Raw genomic sequence first — 21,587 nt, forward strand, 5'->3', positions numbered from 1 at the left:
ACGGCGAAAGCGGCGCGGCGAACAGGGACGCGGCGGCACGACGTCGAAGATGGGCTGCATAGCAATACATGAGGCGAACAGCGGGCGGACGCCGCCGCGGTTCGCCGTGTTGGCGCCAGTGTTATCAGACTTACCATATGCGTTGTGGTAACCAATGAAACGAATATAAGCCCGTTTTAAGGTGGCATATACCGCTTTTATAACTGAAAAAAAATGCGTATAAACAATAATACGAAATGATCCAATATTTTATTGCGTTTTAACTTTCTTTTGCGTAATGCAATGCACGGACGGCGCGTTCATTGTTTTATCAGCCAACATTGTGCAGTGTTGATGCCGTTGTTCGTCGAAGCCTGCTGAAAGCGAGTGCGAGTGTTGTCAAATTTGTCAAATAGGGCCTAGGCGCCACTTCTACCGCCTCTCCGCATTCCTGCGAGTTCATCTCTTGTTCGGAGCAGACACCAACACTAGCGCAGGCAGCAACGTGGTTGCAGAAGACGAGAAAAGACCCGCGCGCGAAAGACCAGCATGCCTAGCGACCGGAACTGGCGCCTCCCGATTGGCTGTCGTCCTCCGCTGCGCGCTCGACGCTTCCGGCGGCCCGACGAAAATATTTGGACAGGCAGGTCGGCGGCGGCCGTCAAATTTTTGGACGCCGGCCGTCGGGCGTTCGCCGCCCGACGAAGTTCGCCGCTCGGACGCCGGTTATTCGCTCCATGTATTCCGGGCTTTACTAAGACTGGAAGTGTGAAAAAGGGAACGACATAGCAAGGTGCCGTCTCGCAATAAGGCACCCTTTCATGTGCACTTCCTGCGAGCTGCCGCATGCACTGATGCATAAACATGAACAGGGGTAAGAGGCAAAGTTACTCTGCTACCCACGTGACGCTTCTACGAAAAAGTATCTGTAAACCTTTCCGTTTCATAGGTGACCAAATTTGTTTTGTGCAAGCTGGGTAGACACATTGCGGCAACAGCAAAAGATGCAAGGACAGAAAACACATCGAGTAGGTACATTCAGAAGACGAGGTAGACCAGTGAGGAATGCTTTACTGAGATGGAAAAGGCCAGCCCTGCTGTTTACAGGAGTTGGCGCTTTGAAAGAGACGAGTTAATGAAAATGTGTAAAAAGACTTTGGAGAAAGAAAACTTGCAACAAGATATGCTAATATAGAAGAAAAGAGCAGAAATAAGAGTAAGCGCAAACACGCATTGAAGCAGGCACATTTTCACACATAAACGCGAAAATCTCAAATGTAAAGAAATTGGGGAACTAAAAAAATTCACAAACGCAAGAAAACATACACAAACACATTTACAAACAGACGTGGGTAGAGGTATTAGGAGCGGGTTCACGAGTTGCTGTGCCTACTTTCTCGTAAGTTTCTTTTTCTTTTTTTTACAGTTCTCCTAGCACTGTCTTAGGAAGTTTTAATCGCAACATATAACGAGCATCGAAAAGCAGCTCGCCGCTGTGTTGTGGAAAAGCTTGTTGAGTGCTGGCAGCGCATCTCATGCGTGACTGTGTCACAGCATACAATCTACTGCTTGCGCGTGCAGTAATCACTAGTGGACAGCAATCAATGGACAGCACTACATAACGCTCGAACACCGCCGCTAGACGCTCGGCTATCTCACTGCTCGCAACGAACGTTGAGGTTAAATTGACGGCAACAAATCTTTGCGTTGGAGACTGCTTTTGCAAATAATTTTCGCTGAGATACCCGATGGTTTGTTTCATGCGCGCATGCTTTTCTCATTTCTCCTGAGAATGGTTTCGCACTATCCCTTCACCCCGTCCGACGGAAAACGCTACGACACAGTACACGAACACACGCGCCGCTAACAGTAGGCACCAGACTTTTGCAAACTTTCCTCGTCATAACTTCACACGGGAGCGAAAGAAAACAGCGCGGCAGAAACCCCAGTATGCATGTTTCTAGCGGTGTGTCGCCGAGGGATACTGTTTTCAGGCGAAACGTAGCGCAGCGTAAGCGATGCTCGCTGCAGTGTTTCTTCGCCGGATCACGACTGAGATCACGAGATGGCACAATTTGTGCATCGTAAGCCCGCAGTAATCTTTTCGGCATGATAGACCATCACAAACAGTTTGGGAATTCACTCTGACAAGGGGCTGACACACATCTGACGCGACTTGGCCCAGTTCGAAGCGCGGGCGGCCATGCTCTCCGTTGGCGAGGTCACCGGCCATCCGGCTCATGACATCAGTCCAGAGTGCGCGCCCACTGGTGGATACTCGTGTGCATCCGCCTTGGAGGAGTAAACGCCCCTTTTTACTAAAGTTGCGCCCGATTACACAACGCCAATTTTCTCGCGATTCAGGCGTCGCCGACGTGGCAAATCCGTATTACCTGGCCGCTACCTGGCTCGCTGAAAATGCCACACTATAAATTGACACCAAGCGATCCGTAAAGGTAAGTTCACGCTAGCGAAAAAAATGCGTGCGCCATAGTCCAAGCAGGAGAAAGCGCAAGCATCTTATGGTTACACATGTGGGCGTTATGCAACTGCAGCTTATGTAACTGTTATGTTCAATTGGAAACGCTTGCGGCGAACACTATGCGCGAAGGTTAACTTTCTGGTTCTTCATGGTGCTGGTGAAAGAGAAGACGACGACGACGGGAAGCGCTTTCTTCCCCGTTCCGCTATAGCATCGACCTGTTTCAGCCAAAACCGGTACAAACTAGAACTAGTGCTGCTAGGCGAACACCCCCGTAGTAGTATATTTACCTTGGCCACTGCCCTGACTTCATGTGTGATCATGGCATGCACTAGGTTTTGTTCATTTTAATGTGGGAGACAGTATTAAGCGAACGTAGCTTTCTTTAGGGCATCAATTGCTGCAAGCTCGCCAAACTTTTATGCTGAAAAGCCTTCCTGAACAACGATGGCTCGAAAAATTGCTGTCAGCGCGATTCGGTGCAATTTTTGTCACAGGTTCACGCAGCGTTCATGCTGCATTTATAAAGCACGGCTAACAAGAATAATCGCTCGAACGTACGGACATTTCTAGAAAGATTAGAACTCACCGCCTCCTGCTCCTCCTGCTCCTGCTCCACGGGCATTGTTCCCACCGCTGTTGGAGACTGTGTAAGAAGAAGACAATGAGCCAAATGGCCGGAGCTTGTGATCTTTGCGATCGGCCCAATGTATTTGGCCACGCAGAACAAAAATGCACAGAACCCTAGAGATAAACAGCTTTCCTGTAGAATTCGCCGACGATTACGGTACTCCATAATGCGAAATTTGAGCGCAGCTCTATACGTGTTTGCATTTCGCGATATATTTATACTTTACACCCATCACCGCACTGACTGGCAGAGCCGTGACGCGCAATGGTAATTATATACTGGCCACACAGTTGCCTCTTCCCGGCAACTGCAGCTCATGCCAGTGTGTTATCTTTATCTGGAAACGCCGAACGCTATGCGCGAAAGTGTACTGTCTGGTTGTCTTTTCCCCCGCTCGGCCATCGCTGCCGCGATGGATGGATGTGTGTATGTTATGACCGTCCCCTTTGGAACGGGGGGGGTTGGTTGCTCCACGAAGCTGTTATTCTATTGCCCAATGTCCTACCTATGCTAAAAAAAGAAAAGAAGGAAAAGCAGAAAAAACCACGATGAATTCCTACTTTCCGAGCCCCTATTCAGAAGTTTGCTTTGCACGCCTCTGTTGTTTGTCCTTTCCCTACTTTCCCTCCACCAATTTTCTAATCACCTCTTACTAATGTCTAATGCGGACATGTTTATTTTCATATTGCTCTCGCTGAACCCAAGGGCCTCAGAAAGCCAGTGATTCCTAAATCGACCGCTGAGCAGATATCTTCACATCTGTAATACAAGATCCTCCATAGGTTCCCTAGCTTTACCGCTGTATGTACATGTATCCTGTTCCTTCTTCTATCTCGCATTATAGGTGCATGTTCTAAGGCATCCTCATGTCGCTTCGAAAAGTAATGAGCTTCCATTTCAGTTATGATGAATTCTTTCTTTCTTTATTTCGTTTTCCCCCTCGTAACCCTTAAGAAATGTTGAAAATCCATGGACTTTCCATCGATATTTCAGTGTACCACAGAAAGATCGCGGAATTTCCATTCGAATTTTATGGAGGATTTGTAGAACATCATCGTCATATCTAATGAAGTATGATTAGGTTGTTTTTCCATGTATTCTACATTGTATTTTCATTGCGTAGAGCTTGGGGATTTTCATTGGATTTTTATTGTACTGATTGTCCATTGGGTTGTCATTGCATTGCGCTGAATCTTTATGAAGTTGTCATTGCATTTAGTCCTCAATGTAATGACTTCATGTAAGATCATGCATACTGAGGATGAATATGAAGTGCAACCAATAGTAACAAACAAGAAGGCATATAAAAAAGCATGGTATTAATTTATTTATCGCGAAAGAAGCAAGGACAGGCTGTTCTTGATGTTCTTGTGCTAGGCCATCTGGTCGCTAAAGAAGGCATCCGACCAGATCCACAAAAGACTGCGGCCGTAGAAGCATTTAGAGTACCCAACTCTGTCAAGCCGTTAAGAAGCTTGGGCGTGTGCTCCTATTTTCGCCGATTCATTCCCCGGTTTGCTGACATGGCTCATCCCCTTACACGCCTTCTCCAAAAAGGCGTTACCTTTGAGTGGACTGCAGATTGCGACTCATCGTTTCGGCAGCTCAAGTCCCTGTTGACATCCCAACCAATTCTTCGGCACTTTGATCCTTCATCACCAACTGAGATTCATACCGATGCCAGCGGCGTAGGCATCGGTGCTGTGCTAGTTCAGCGTGTTGACGACAGTGAGCACGTGATCTCTTACGCTAGCCGGTCCTTGAGCCGCTCCGAGCGCAACTACACAGTCACCGAACAAGAGTGTCTCGCGGTCATCTTCGCCGTGCAACGGTTTCGTTCGTATCTCTACGGGAACCCCTTCACTGTGATAACAGATCATCATTCGCTATGCTGGCTTATGAATCTGCGGGATCCCTCAGGACGACTAGCGCGCTCAGCCCTCCGTCTACAGAAATACGATTTCGTTATTTGCTACAAAAGTCGCCGGCGACAAGCTGACGCTGATTGTCTCTCTCGGATGCCACTTCAAACAACTGAATGTGATGCTGACAATTTTGATGAATACATCGCTTTTGTGTCCGAGGAATTCCCGGTATGGGTACCGTCATATCCGAGCAGCACAAGGACGAGAGCTTACAACCGCTCTTCGCGGCAGCACAGGTGTCACCTGCAGGCAGTCGCTTTCGCCTACGTGATGGTGGCGCGCTGTATAAGAAAAGCTACTCGACCACCGGTGCACGCTACCTTTTAGTTGTCCCCAAGAACCTTCGCCACCAAGTATTACACGCCATGCACGATGACCCAACTTCCGGTCATCTTGGTTCCACACGTACACTCTACCGGGCTCAAGAACGTTTTTACTGGCCTAAGATGCGGAAAGATATCGAACGGTACGTCGCCAGCTGCTCTCAATGCCAGCGCTACAAGCGTCCGCCACAAGCGCCCCATGGCCTGCTTCAACCAGTTCCCCCTTCTAGCGTCCCCTTTGAGCAAGTTGGTATAGATCTTCTGGGCCCTTTCCCGCGATCCTCCAAGGGTAATCGTTGGGTTATTGTTTGCGTAGATCACCTTTCCCGCTATTGTGAGACCGCCGCATTGGCATCGGCCACAGCTACAGAAGTTTCTATCTTCTTCCTGGCTAACGTTATATTACGGCATGGACCTCCTCGCATAGTAATCAGCGATCGTGGGCGACAGTTTACCGCAGACGTGGTTGAAGAAACCCTTCGTCTGTGTTCATGTAGCTTACGTCATTTTACGCCCCACCATCCACAAACTTATGGTCTGGTCGAGCGCACAAACAGAACGCTTGCCAATATGCTGTCCATGTACATCGATTCAGCAGACAAGAATTGGGACAGTATCTTGCCTTTCATAACCTATGCCTTCAATACCGCGAGACAAGAGATCACTGGTTACTCACCATTTTTCCTTCTGTATGCTCGTCCGCCGCGCTACACCCTCGACACCATATCCCTACTTCACTCATGACAACGAATCAATTGATGAGATCCTATGTCGAGCAGAAGAAGCGCGACGCCTCGCTAGGCTACGCACCCTAGCATCGCAGGAACGGTTCAAGATCCGCTATGACGGCCGTCACCGCCACGTTTACTTCGATCCTGGTGACCTTGTGTGGCTCTGGACGCCGTTGCGGAAGCGTGGCTTGTGCCAGAAGTTTCTCGCCCACTACGTCGGCCCTTACGTTATTCTGGAGCGCCTCAGCGAAGTAAACTACCACATTGCGCGTCTCACGAGAAGTGGACGACGATCGGCCAAGGCTGAAGTGACGCACGTCGCGCGTCTGAGGCGTTACAACCGTCTGCCAGCGGGGAAATGTCACAAGCTGTCATGAACCACGCCTGCCGCGCAGACAACCAGAAGAAAGAAAAGAACGACGTTAGCCAAGTTGCCGCGAGACCGCTTTTCAACAACCGCGCCTATAAACCAGATTCATCTGGTTCTGCAGTAAACACCGCGTGCGTAGCAATATATATATATATATATATATATATATATATATATATATATATATATATATATACCCTTAGATTTCCATAGCAGTGCATTGTTAATCTGCATCTCTTCGCGTCACGCAGTCAATAAAGCTGGTTTATTTCACTATGATATTGTTTTCTGCAACGGCATTTTGAAGAACATCAAACAATACAGCTTACCTTAGTCAATACAGATTACCTTGTCATTGGCGGGGACTTTACCATCCCAGAGCTTTCTTGGAATAAGCACCCTTCTAATACTAGGGCTACATCTGCAGTGGCAAAGGAACTGTTGATGATACTAAGCAGTTTTTCCTTAACCCAGGTGGTAACAGAAGGTACGAGACAAAATATCGTGTAAGACCTAATTTTAACTAATCAGCCAAATTGGATTAGGAAAGTTTTGGTGGTTCCAGGTATTAGCAACCATAAAGCTCTGGTTTGTGAAATGAAGTTGACGTATGAAAAGACGCAAAGCTCGGGAGCCCGAAGGATGTATAATTACAGCCAAGCCAACATAAATGAAATAGGACTTGCATTACAGGAATTCCTCCCAGAATTCGAAATACTTTCTGAGAAAATCGGCATTGATGAGTTATGGGTACTTTTTAAAGCAAAAATGCTTGAGATGCAAGAAAACTATGTGCCGTCGTGGGTGCAGACCAAACGGCGTGCCAAATCTAAGCCATGGTTTAATGGTGAGCTGCGACACTTTACTAGTAAAAGGAATAGGATATACAGGAAATATAAAAGAACCTCCGTTTCGGAAACTTGCGATCAACTTGCGACAATAACCAGAATGCTGCAAACAAAAATCCACCAGGCAAAACAAGAATTCTTTGGTGCTTTGCCTTCTCGATTTCAAACTACAAAAAAGCTATTCTGGAATCTTGTTAAATATTACAGAAAAGACAAAGTATGTGTTCCATCACATCACCATGAGGGAGTGGAAATAGAAAATAGCTTAGGAAAAGCCAACTGCTTCAACAAGTTTTTTGCTTCCATTTTCTCATCCAGTGCCTCGAGCGCAATTCCGCATCCGTCTAGTAATGAGGTCATCGAAAACATGGATGATATAATTATTGATGAAACTGGAATACGGTCTCTTCTTGAACGTATAGACTCCAGTAAAGCAGGGGGGCCTGATGGATTGACGGGCGCTTTTCTCAAATTGTGTGCGTCGTTCATCCCTCCCTTTCTTAAGATCCTGTACTCGAAGTCATTGAACACCGGGGTCCTACCTAATGAATGTAAGATGGCGTGCGTGGTGCCAGTGTATAAATCGGGGCCTCGCGAACTGGTCGGCAATTACAGACCGATATCTCGAACAAGTATTGTCTGCAAAGTATTAGAGCACATCTTGTGCAGTAACATAATGACACACATTACCAATCATAACCTCCTGAATCAGAAACAGCATGGTTTCAGGCAAGGGCTTTCCTGTACACCTCAATTAACAGAATTCGTTCATGAAGTTTGTGGTGCACTGGATGCTCGTTCTTGTGTTGACTCGGTGTTTGTAGATTTTAGAAAAGCTTTTGACCTGGTGGATCACAAATTGCTTGTATGTAAACCGCGCTGGTTTAATATCAATGAACAAGTAATTGCATGGATTCAGGAATACCTTTCTTTGCGGTTTCAGCATGTAGTGGTAAATGGCGCAGAATCTAGTGCGGCCCGCGTAACGTCTGGCGTCCTCCAGGGCTCGGTATTGGGCCCGTTACTTTTCCTAATATTTATAAATGAACTTCCCAACACTATTGTTTCTTCCGTAAGATTGTTTGCTAATGATCTGATAATATATAGGGAAATTACAAGCATTGCGGATACTGTTATTTTGCAAAATGATTTAGTTAAACTACAAAACTGGTGCAGAGAGTCACATATGCAAATAAACACACGGAAAACTGTCCACATGCGCTTTACTAAAAAGTGTATGCCAGAAGCCGCATATTATCTATCCGGTTCCCCATTGCAGATTGTTTCCGGGTACAAGTGCTTGGGTGTATTCCTCACACCGTCCATATGTTGGCACAGGCATGTTGATTTCATTACAGCAAAGGCATGCAAAGTGTTAGGATTTCTACGGCGCAATACAAAACTCTTTCCCCAGCAGGCTCGGGATCTTCTGTACAAAAGCTATGTTAGACCCATTTTAGAATATCGATGTACCGTATGGGACCCTCCTACGTGTACCGACCGAGATAAACTTGAGAGAGTTCAGAATATAGCAGCACGGTACGTAATCGGCAACTATGACAGAAACCTTAGTATTACTAGCGCAAAACAAACATTAAAATGGGACAACTTAGAAAAGAGAAGGCAGGCATTACGCTTGAAACTTTTTCACAATATATTTTATGGCCAAATTGGAATAGACCGTAATAAGTATATTCTTCAGCCACATTATATATCCAGACGAACAGATCACGAGCTCAAGGTTAGGAAATACGCTTGTAGAACTAAACTTTTCAAAGGCACCTTTTTCCCCAAAACCACTTTAGAATGGAATCGACTTCCTGCTGCCGTAGTTAGTATACTTAATAATGAACATTTTGCAAATGCTCTTTGAAATTTTCTTCTTTATTTTACAGTATATAGTAATTGCAGAGTTTGCTATCATTATATAGTGCTTTATTACTTAATTGTATGATGCTGTTTCCTGCGTGCTGTACATTGATATCCTGATGTACCATTTTTGTCACGTCATTGTTGCAGTTTCTTATTTCTCTTTTTCTCTTTCATTGTATTGTATAGTTTAATGCTGTTTATTCGATACCATAAGCTGTTTACATTGATGTATGTAACCCCCCCCCCACTGTAATGCCTAAATGGCGCTGTGGGTATGAGAGTAAATAAATAAATATATGTACAACCGATAGCCTGGTGATCACAGTAGGTAGGAGGTGCTAGGAAAAGAAAAGCACTTGCCACCGGTGGCATGCGCAGCCCGGTTAGGCCGAGGCCAAGGTCAGGGCTCGAGTTTACTCATCGCTGATGTAGCCGCTCGCAACGATAGCCTAAAAGGTCTAGTGACCGGTCCAGTGCACTAGACAACAAATATGCACAAGTCAGCTGGAGGATAAAGATCATGAACATATACACTCATAGCGTGTGTGTGTGTATATATATATATATATATATATATATATATATATATATATATATATATCTTTTGTAACGCAGATTGAAGACGGAGTCTTGCAAAATATACGCTTCTGTTTAATGGCGGGCCAGGCGAAGAACGTGCAGCTCACGCGCTTCATCGTATTTCATGCACCCACCTCTGCGCGCGCCGTGCCACGGGGTGCGAGCCCCACATCATTGTGTCAATTCCGCCCCACCCCCCACCCACCCCATGCGAAAAGCGACCGTCTCGGTCGCGTCATAAAGTACTTTTGGATTTTAGTTTAAGAACGCGTTATTTCTGTAGCCATATCTATATTTGAGACGAAGCCTCTTACAACACCAGCCAACGCAAGCCTCGCACACACATATACCAATAGAGTTTCTCACTATAACACCCAGAGGGAAATCTGGCGCCACCGACTATGGGAGTTTCTGAAGAGGCGCCGTTCATGTTTAGTGTAACAGAACATGTTTTAGTGTAACGACAAATGTAAAACAGCTTCGTACATGCTGTTTTAGTAGAAAATTAATCATTGTGACGGACGGAACTGTGCTTGCCTGGCTTTCCGAGAACAATGCCAATCCAGTCACAATATACCGGCATTCCCATGCATACCACAGCGCAGCAGCGCCAGATTTGTCTCTAAGTAATATGGTGAGAAACCATGCATATTCCGTCATTCCTATGACGGCACAGCGCCTCTTAGGAAACTCCCATAGACGGTGGCGCCAGATTTCCCTCTAGGTGTTATAGTGAGAAAATCCATGAACAGAACACGCCAAGAAAGAAAAATAATACCAATGTTGCTCGTTAACTTTCATAGATTTGGCTATTTTTGGTGAAAAAATGTCGAAGATGTTTCGTGCAAGAAAAACACCTCCACTTTTTCTTTTGCAAAGCTCTCAGCTAAACACAAAGGGTAACAGAATAAAGTACGTCGTTCCGAAAATGACAATTACCTCCGTTGACACAATGCTTTGGCATCGCGGGCAATTTAGAGGCATAGCCTCCGGGATCTGCTCAGTGATGCCGCATCTTTACAATCTCGAAGGCCACAATTCGATCAAGTTGGTCACGAAGCGAGCGGTCGCAAATGGTCGCGACTCACCACTGGTTTGGCTCATTCACTAAGTGCTCGATCGTTCAGTCGTTCGAATGCAGTGGCAAAGCTGAGCTGCTTAACCAATGCGCTCAAGGTTATTTAATGCGGGAATTATGGCGCGAGCAGAGGTCAATGGATGGCATCAATCGACAAATGGTTTGCTGCGGCGACGAGCACGTCGTGCTTGCTGGGGCGAACATGACTCTCCACGAGTCCCGTCTTGGTCGCCATTTATAGGTGGAAAACCTGAATAAATCAAGACTCGGTGAATCTCGGTGTCAAAAGTTTTTGATACCGAGAAATATCCTCATGATCATCAGCATTGTATTTGGTCACATGACCTCAGCCTATCGGTGGTGTGAATGCGCTTACACTACATTTTGTTGCATATTTTGCCATAATGTAGCACTTCAAATTTACGCAAGGTCGCCTTTCCGCAAGCTCTGCATAGGTGTGGTAACCTCCGATGCCAACTAATAGACATTCTGGTAAGAACCAGTAGGATCCGTTCATCAACGTACCGATAGGCTCGAAAGAAAAGTTCGAACACCGGTTACCTGCGATATTCTGTGTGCTTTGCATGCATTGAGGAAGCCATGAAGCTACGTCTTCTGACGCCAGTCATGGTAACTGACGACAGGTATTAAAGCAGCACAATGCACTCTCAGTGTTTAGTTTCTGGACTATGGAAAGCGTAAGTATGTGCTTACAGTGCAAAGTTACACGCGGCCAGAGAGAAGTAAACATGGACAACGCTGTTTGATCATTTTAACGCGCACGATTTGTGCACACTAATAAGGACAGATTCCATTTCTCTTTTGTATACTATTCTGTCGCACCCTATGTGGACCTGCTGCACATTGTTCAGCCACTTTCTGTGAATACTTTGCACAGTAGAACGTACCTCTTCTCAGTGGCGTAGCCAGAAATTTCGTTCGGGGGGGGGGGGGGGCATAGCTCGGGTGCTCCTATCTAAATACATGTAGAAGGAGAATTCATATCTCTCGGCAACCATTCTACCAAGTTTGACAAGGTTGGCATTTCAAAGAAAAACAAATTTTACTGACTTGTGGTTTCGAGTTTTTCATTTAGGTTGTAAATTCTTTATTAAAAATAGGAAAAAATTCTGAAAATAACACCATCAAGTTTAAAACTGTAACTCAACAATGAAAAATAGTATCACAATTCTGTGAATTGCATATAGTAGTATATCTACAGCAGACAAAATTGATATGTCACAAATAAATCTCCAATAAAGTTAGTATTATGGAAGTATGGCTTTTGCCGAACCCTTATACACAACGTAACCAATTCACGTAAGATACAATTTGACATACCAAATTTGTCCGCTTTGACTGTTATAATACCTGCCGTTTACAGAACCATTATATCGGTTCTTGATGCAGTGCTATTAGTTCTTAAACGTCATGCTGCTATATTTTTTTCGAACTTTTGAATTTTTCAAAATATTTTCAACAAAATTCAGGCCCTAAATCGAAATTATGCTTCCAACAGACGCTAGAATTTACCTTCCTCTCTCAAATGTAGCAAATTTCATTACACGCGATCCAGGGATTATCTCAGAAAAGCATTTCTGCGTTTTACATGTACTGTTAGGAATGGCCGTACGGGGTGGCAACGTCAGCGTGCAGCGGGCTTTCAGCCCGCTGCACGTGTTCCAAGCCCATTAGACGGGGCGCCCTTCAGAGAACTGTGGATGACCGGCAGCCACGTGGCGCGCGGTCAGCTCAGGAATGCGGTACTCGGCAGTGCCACCGGGGACGCTGCAGAGTTCCACGAAGCCCTCTGACGTCGGCTCGGGACACTCGAACGTGTGAGCCTTTGTGTGTGTGGGCTCGAACGTGTGAGCCTTTGTGTGTGTGGGCCGTCCTGCGGGGGGGCGGCTCGTTTACAATGCCTGGACAAACGTTTCCGCCCACTGGGACTCCGTCCACGGGGACCTCGAACGGTGACGTCGAACGATGACGTCGAACTATGACGTCGAGCGGAGAGCTTATGAGCAGCGTTTGCCGGCTGCTAGGGTGTGCTCGTCGTCGGGAGGTGAGTGCTCGTTGTCATGCTAAAATGTACTAGTGAGCTGTGTGCTCGTAAGCTGTTTCCTGTATGTTAGTCTTGCGGGCTCCATATGGGAGTCGCGCTAGACTGCCAATGTATGTCCTGTTAAAAATGTAAATACTGCCATTAAATCCTGCTCGCCTAGTCCTGCCGCCCCAAGTTTCTCCGATCGTCCTGCAAGCCCGACTCCAATCCCAATAAGTGAATGGCAGCGGTGAGACCGGCCTACGGCTCGTAAATCGGCCTACGACTCGGAGACAGCAACGGCAGCTGACGGACGTTGGCACATGGTGACCGACCGGCATCCTGATCAAGTTGGAGGCGACTTGACTTCAGATTGCACACCTCTTGCAACAAACTGGATACGGCGGGGAAGGTCTGGTGATATGGTGCTGCTTCAGTGGGTAAGCGTTTGGTTTTGGCTGTAAGATTTACCAGGCTTCAATTTCTCTGTTTTTTATTTGATTCGCTGGGGATCCTTTACTTGTATTTTGATTTGCGTGGGTATCGCAGCAAGTATTGTGTGACAGCAGAGCCAAAGCTTAATGTAGCGACCATGGTCCTAATGTGTTTGACGAGAGCTGACCTGTTGTGGTTGTGTGAGGAGATCGAGGTGGACATAGAGGAGGACTTGACGGAAGGAGAAATTCGTAAGGCAATTCTAGAAAGTAACAATGATTCGAAATTCATAGAACAAATGGATAAACGAATTCTAAACAAGAAACGGGAACAGGAAGCAATTAGGCAAGAGCAGGAAAAACTAGGCAGAAACTGAAAAGCGTTTTACAGGAAGAAGGCCTAACAGAAGTAACAAGGCAGCACATTGAGGCGTTGAACAAATAGATTCAAGGTTTAGAGCACGCAATCGAACTGAGTCAACAGCGGCTTGAGAAATCTATAGGCTGGACGCAGCGAAAGTGGGAAGAAGCAGATAGCAGATTTTGTTCGAAAGGGGAGAGTAGTAGTACCTGTGAGAATAGCAGCACGTTCATAAATGAACTCGAAGTGCTAGCAGCTAACGATGCCTTAGCGGCAGCAGAGGCCGTTAAAGGCCAGAGTGAGAGCGACGAGGTGCTGTGCCAACAGAGGACTGTAGAGACAGCTAGGCCAGCTGCGATCAAATTGGCACAGTTACCGCGTGTGTGCGTCGCATCTCATGGTATCGAGGTCGTTAGCGAGGTACAGGGTACTGTTCACTTGACAGACGCGAGCACCCATGTCGAGTCAGATCTGCGTGCCGAAGTGAAGTGCGAGCTGAGCGATGCAGTTGAGGGTAATTCTCAGGATTGCGAGCTGCGTAGCTCAAGAGAATACAACTGCACTGGTCAGGGATCGGTGCAGCTCTCCGCCAGTCTAGGTAGCCTAGAGATGGATGATTTAATTAGGAATCATTCGGACTGTGCGCGTGAGGCAGCGATCGAGACCGCCGGGCTTTGTGTCGATGCACAGCGTGAGCTGGGCAATGCAGTAGAGGGCAGTTCGCAAGAGTGCGAGTTGCATAACTCGAGTAAAGCCTGCTGCATTGTGCCAGACTCGGTTGAGCTGTCCGCCAGTCGAGGCAGAGAGAATGTTGATTTAAATGAAAATCAATCAGACTGTGCGGGTAAGAGATCGATCCGGGCCGACGAGATGTGTAACGGCCAGCACGAGGCGCGAGAGGACGGCATGAAAGAGAAGTCAAAGAAAAAGCGCCGCAGAAAGAAGCGCCGAAAAGATCGGAATGCGGTGACTAATGTAGCGCCGCCAAAGACGGCAAGAGACCCAGAAGGGCAGGGCGCGGAGAAAAGACAGGTGCGGTTGTCACGGACGATGTTGACGCATCAAACACGTTCGAGCCACCGGTCAAAGGGGGACCGAGAAGCATGTTCTGCACGGACGCGGACAAAGGGCACGGGGCAGTTAAATTCCTCGTCGTTCCATCGTTCTCTTCGAAGCTCAGCGTGCAGTACAAAGAAGCGCAAGGTGGCAAGACGAGACCAGGTGGGGAGTAGCGACGCGGTCAATCGAGGTCATGCTGAAAGCAGAGCGCCAGGACGAACATTGGCAGGGGACTGTAACGTCTTGGGGGAGCTGATAGTGAGTCAGCCCTTTTGTTGTTCCTGGATAGCCAGAGTAGCTTTCAAACCGCGACCACCTCGGGTACGGCTCAAAGTGTCAGTCAGACGTAAGCATTTGGAACGGGAGGCCAAGACCTTCCGTGGAAGTAAAGCATGTTGTTTTGTTTTATTTTTGAACACTCGGATAATTTTCGCGATTTAAGTTTCTTTCAATATCTAAAAGTATGAGCATTGTTTGTGTTTTGTTAGAGAAGCTCGAGATCTGAAAGGCGCGCTTTTTTGTAAACATTAGTATCGCGAGGTGTTCATTAATAAGTAGATAGGCTTTCTTTTTTTTGTGCGTGAGTAACCTGAAGGTCAAGGTTATTGTTCAGAGGCCTATCGTAATGCGCGTGTGTGTTATTTAACCTTCTTTCTTTTTAAGTGTTTTTGAATTTCCTAAGGTTAAGTGCGTTGATTTTCAGTAAGTGCGTGATTTGTACTGAAAAGAGCTCTTAGGTCCTTGAGCGCGTATCCTGCGCGGACGGAAGGAAGCAGAACGTTCATGACTGGGTTGCCCATATGTGTCGAGGGCAGCCGTATTCTGACGTCTCTAGTACGCGTGCGAAGAGCTAGTTAGTAAAATACACATTTGTTCAAAGGTTCCTCTGTGTTGCGTAAGTTACGCAAGTGTGGTGGTTTGTTTAAGGAACATGTCCTGTGTGGATTAAAGGAACAAATGTGAGTCAGCGTGATGAAAACTTTGTATGATGCACGCACGTGTTCGGAATAGGGACCACAAACTTAGCGCGTTTGTGATGACGTACCTATGGAGTTGGCCAGACGGTTCAGTGGCAGCAGTACACGAAATAAGTACGCCACTGTGATAGGGTAAGAACAGGCTGTTCGTGAAGTTAAGCTGCTTACGTTATGTTTGGGTATTAGTGTTTGAAAGCCTTCTATTTAATTCTGTGTAAACCTTTACTCTTGTGCAGCGCGACGGTCGGGTTTGGACGAACTCAGGAGGAACGTACATGCTCGCTTTGGAGGCACGAAATTTTGGGGCCAAATTTGGGATTTCCAGTTGAGTGACTTGCACGGAAATTGTGATAGGAGGCCTGGTGGGTTAGCAGCTAATTCCGGGCATTTGAACGCTGAGCGGTATTGTGTTGCGGGTCGACTCTTCTGTGCCAGTTGTTGTAAGATGGTTGAAGGCATTCCAAGTACGCAGGCGTTGCAGAGAGCAAAGCCGTCATCTTGCCCGCCAGCCATTCTCTTCCTGCCCAGCGGTTGCCAGCACTGGCCAGGCGAGATTTTCCGGGCGATGGAGGAGCTGTTAGGAATGGCCGTACGGGGTGGCAACGTGCTAGCTTTCAGCCCGCTGCACGGGTTCCAAGCCCACCAGACAGGGCGCCCTTCAGAGAACTGCGGATGACCGGCAGCCACGTGGCGCGTGGTCAGCTCAGGAATGCGGTACTCCGCAGTGCCACCGGGGATGCAGCAGAGTTCCACGAAGCCCTCTGACGTCGGCTCCGGACACTCGAACGTGTGACCCTTTGTGTGTGTGGGCCGTTCTGCGTGGGGGCGGCTCGTTTACAATGACTGGACGAACGTTTCCGTTCGCTGGGACTCCGTCCACAGGGACTTCGAACGGTGACGTCGGACGATGACGTCGAACTATGACGTCGAGCGGAGAGCTTATAAGCAGCGTTTGCCGGCTGCTAGGGTGTGCTCGTCGTCGGGAGCTGAGTGCTCGTTGTCATGCTAAAATGTACTAGTGAGCTGTGTGCTCGTAAGCTGTTTGCTGTATGTTAGTCTTGCGGGCTCCATATGGGAGTCGCGCTAGACTGCCAATGTATGTCCTGTTTAAAATGTAAATACTGCCATTAAATCCTGCTCGCCTAGTCCTGCCACCCCAAGTTTCTCCGATCGTCCTGCAAGCCCGACTCCAATCCCAATAGTACCTCAATAGCCCGCGTCAGAGTTCATCCAGGCTAAAACTTCCTCTTAAACAATTTGTAGAGGGACCAAATACACGAATAATAACTGCATTGCTACTGCCAAAGATCCTGCAAACGAATGCTTTAACGCTACGCACTGTCAAAACAAGTAAAATATGCATTTTTTCATAAATGACTACACTCGTATGTGCCGAAAATTGTGCGCAAAATACCTGATAACTATGCTTCCATGTTTTTGTCGATTTAATAAGTAAAGAAAATATCACACAAACTTGAAAACTCTATCAATTCGAAACCAGCAAAGCAGTGCATGCCGTTAATATGAAAACTGTAAAGGTCATGAAATGAACAAGTTGAGGACAAATATGTTAATGAAATTTTGTCATTCAAGAACCTTGTTCACATTCTTGTACATATGCAACGGCCAGTGAGAAATCTCAATGGCGCTGTCATTTGTTCAAATGTATTACGGAGGAGCAGCTGTCACCGATCGTTCATCGTGAGTAATTGCACCGAAATTACAGTCGCAACACAAAGCACGTATAAAAAGTATGAGTTCTGCAACACATACGAGGGCGAGTCAAATGAAAGTGAACCAAAGCGAATATATGACAAACGGGGTACTTTATTTAAAAGCAGACTCCATGAGCATTTAGACAGTGGTCCCATTTGACAAACGAGTCGCGTGATTCCCGTCTCATAAAAATCCTTGTGTTGCTGCTTCAAAAGTCTAAAACTGACTCTTTCACGACATCGTCTGACACGAATCTGGTTCCCTTGAGCTGCTTATTCAGTTGCCCGAAAATGCCGAAGTCGCCAGGCGACAGGTCTGGGCTGTGTGGCGGGTGTTGCAGCGTTTCCCACTTGAACGTTGCTTGAACGTTGCCAGTTTTGCATAAAATACATCAGCGATGTGGGGACGGGCATTGTCATGGAACAAGATGACCCCATTAGTCAATTTTCCACGTCGTTTGTTCTTGATTGCGAGACCCAGCGAATCTAATATTTTACAATATCGGAAATAATTGGTAGTCGCTCAAGATTTAGCAAATTCTATCAGTAATGGCCCCTGACGATCGAAAAAAAAAAAGTCAACACCTTTCCGGTGGCAATGACCGTCTTTGCTTTCTTTTGGGGGTGGTGAATTCAAATGTTTCCACTGTAAACTTTGCCACTATGTTTCAGGCTCGTAGTAGTGGCTCCATGGTTCGTCCCCGATCAGAATTGCAAACAAAAATTCATCACCCTCATTGTGATACCGGATCAGATGAGCCAAGACAGCGCTGAACTTCTCCGTCTTCTGGCGGTGGTTCAAAATCTTGGGCATCCATTTCGCACCCAAGAGCCGATAACCTAGTTGTTCCTGACTTATGGCGTGAAACGAACCGGGACTGATGTTCACACGCTCTGCCAGTTCATAGATGCTTATCCCCCGTTATTATCTAATCAGTTCATCAACCTTTCCATTTGTGTTGGGTGTGATTGCACGGTGGCTTTGGCCTGGTCTTGGATCCCCTTTGCAACTTTCACGTCCTTCTTTGAACAGTTTGCACCGGCTTAAGAAACCATTTGTAGTGTCCCTGTACATAGTGTCCCGCCAACACGCACTCAGTGCTCACTTTCTCACTTTTTCCTCTTTCTATTTCCCTTTACTCCACCCCCAGTGTAGGGTAGCAAACCGGATGCTCTTCTGCTTGACCTCCCTGCCTTTGCTGTCCTTGCTTTCTCTCTTTCTCTCTCTCGAGCGTTTCACAGTGGCCAATGAAATGCAATGTTCAACGTACACGGCAGCCATACTGCGACTAATTTCTTTTTTGGAAAACACCTTCAGCTCTCAAAAACCTCACGGCACCACGCTGCTCAATTTCTGGAGCGTCCATTACGCCACGCAACCATGTTGAACCCAGTGTATGAGAGCATTAAAGGACATTTATCCTCACACCTGCGCGTCAATTTCGTAAATGAGAGATGCCTGTGTGCTACGCGCATGCCTGTCAGATAATTACCCGAACCATTATTGCGCCGGGTGAGGAGGCTCACTTTCATTTGAGTCGCCCTCGTACATTATAAAGTCGAAGATACAATAGAATATACAAATGCGAAGATACAGCTTAAGCGATAAACGGCAAAAAAGTGTCACTGGAAACAAAGTTAACTGCACGTATACACAAAACCTCGCAACAATATATTTCAGTTCACGTATAAGTCTCCAATAAATCTTCGTATCTAAGAAAACGTCACTGTATATGATGCGTCAAACAAGGCATATAAACATGTTGCGCAATCCCAGATTCACAGAATCCTAGATCCCGTCCCCCATTCCACCCGCTCCCCCCGATGTATCGCGCGCGACGAAAGGCGGCGCGCTTGCTCCCCGCTTTTCGCCTTTGCGCACGCAAGACTGAGCCATCATCGCCCGCTCAGCCATCGCACCCCCTCCCTACGCTTTCACTCGCGCATACAGCATGCGGCGCGCGGTAACGATGTTCAATTGACGATGTTATCGCCCATGGACTTTATATGAAACGTGACGGCAACGGCAAGGAATGCGCCTGCAGAGTCCGTATAATTGCTATCGCAATAATATGAGTATCCGGCAACTCAAACCTCCCGTGTCTCATTACCTTCCGCAAAAGAAGCAATAAAATCGAATTTTCACCATGCCACAAATCGCTGCGCTGCAACAATGCTTGTTTTTTTCTGTTGTGCGGCGGGAGCACCGAAATGAAAAAATTCAAATGAAAGTATGTTGGCCAAATCGAATGCCGACTTTGGGTACCTAATGTGGTTACCGAAGGGATATTGAAGAAAACTTGAGACGCTTGATCCACCGAGAACCTACGCATACTGCTCAGTATCCTACACCGGTGAGACAAGACTTTTCGGAGAGGTTGCGCTTAAGTGAACGCGGTACAATTCCTCGAGTCCTCACAATGATGGCGGCGAGCGACGATTGCTTCTTTTTCTTGTCTGCTAGCCAGAAAGTGTCAAAAACTCTGCTAGGCGAACATCCACTCAGCCAGAGAAAACCGAATGCGCACCGAAGTGCGCTGCGCGGTAGTCGGGGCAACACGAGAAAAACGCATGCGCTCTGGCTGGCTCTGGCAGCCCGCGCGTAGGGCAGCGAGAACAAAGAAAAATTGAAGATCAATGTGTCGTCGCGAATAAATATCAAAGTAGGAAAGATAAATAAGAACGTAGTTACCTTGTCTGGCTTCAGTGTCATGACATGGACGCTTTGGCGTAGGTGAAAAAAAATCTTGATATTTTTTGTGTGACATGACGGCAAAAATGAGCCACCACAACGCTTCGTCTCGTTGGACCTCGCTTCGTGCGTTGCCATCTTGTCTGTGAGTGTATTGATTTGGCTTGTCTCATTGTATGTTCCGATGTAAGACTTGGAAATTCAAATGCACCTTTGGCGTCAAATGTTTAAAACAACATTAAGCCCATAAAATTCCGCAATTGAAAATCTAAGGACCAACTTTGGAACTGTCAATGCATCTTGCACTTTAAAAGTTTATGACAACTTTATGCCCATAAAATTTCGGAATTGACATCCAACCGCTCCGTAGATTCGGCGGCCTCCGCGAGATGGCGCAGCGAGCCCGTTCGCCATCAAAACGCTCTTGAAACTGTGCTCGCATGGGGCTTCTTGCCTTATGTGAGAACCAGTGCAAGGGCTTTACCGCGAACTCCAGCGAGAGTTCGCAATGTTAGCGGTGAAATGTCTTTTCGAGCGTGAAAAAACATTCTAGACAGAATCCAGAATGATTTCCGGCGCCGGGAGTTGTTTTGGTCGGCGGTGCATGGAGAGCACGAAAAAATTTCGGGGGAGGGGGTGGGGGGCTGAAGCCCCATAAGACCCCCCCCCCCCTGGGTACGCCCCTGCCTCTTCTGTCCTTGGTAGTAAAATGTTCACTGCAACACCTGCACTACATGTTTTTTTTTTTTTCGGGTCTTCCTTTGAAGTTAAAACACACATTGCAATATCCACATTAATTAAAGCAAGTTGAACCACTACGGAAACTGTCCACTTGGGGAGTTAGTGGGTTAACACTGAAGTAGTGCATTGTTTTGCAGTGGCCTTTATTCTGCCCTTGAACGTAAAACTGCCTGAGCAACAAAATTTTTAATAATTGGTTCAAGATCTGGCCAGCTTGATGACGCCATTTCATGCTGCAGCCTGAACAACATACTTTGTGTTTTCTTCCTGAAAATTGTATGTCGCCTCTTTAACTCGGTCCAGTTGGTATTTCACAACGGAAAATTAATTTGTTTCAAGAAAAAAATTATTGTGTAGTTATCAATAAAAATTTTGGTGAGCTACCATTGCGCTGGCTCAACGAGTGTTGAAATTTTGTGAAGTTCCCACTAAATCAATGGTAGTACAACTGATCAACAATGGAAATTGAACAACCATTTTTGTGAGGGCAGTAGTTACTCAAGGTACGCTTCTTTTCCATTACCGCGGCCCATGAGTTAATATCAGCCTCTGACTTTCCGCTTCACGTGCTTTGTTCCTGTGTTGTGCACCATACAGGCCGTATGCTTCCTGGTAAGCTTCTTCGTTCGTTTCCTCCACTCTGAATCAATGTTATACCTGTACAAATATCTCAACAGCCTCCTAACCCATTTACTTTCTTCCATATTCCTCAGTCGTTCTTCATAATTTTATTGTGAGCTTCCCAT

The 21,587-nt window shown here is 46.6% G+C and overlaps 1 protein-coding gene across 1 annotated transcript in view; it reads right to left on the bottom strand.

The window, feature by feature from the left end:
• LOC135919058 (uncharacterized) overlaps window positions 1–21,587 on the bottom strand; it is a 210,220-nt gene that overhangs the window by 53,807 nt on the left and 134,826 nt on the right. The window contains exon 12 of the mRNA XM_065452799.2: window positions 3,051–3,107. Coding sequence (XP_065308871.2) covers window positions 3,051–3,107 — 57 coding nt within the window. The remainder of the gene's footprint in view (window positions 1–3,050; window positions 3,108–21,587) is intronic.

The sequence above is a fragment of the Dermacentor albipictus genome, unplaced genomic scaffold (assembly GCF_038994185.2).
Source record: "Dermacentor albipictus isolate Rhodes 1998 colony unplaced genomic scaffold, USDA_Dalb.pri_finalv2 scaffold_15, whole genome shotgun sequence".
Taxonomy (NCBI): Eukaryota; Metazoa; Arthropoda; class Arachnida; order Ixodida; family Ixodidae; genus Dermacentor; species Dermacentor albipictus.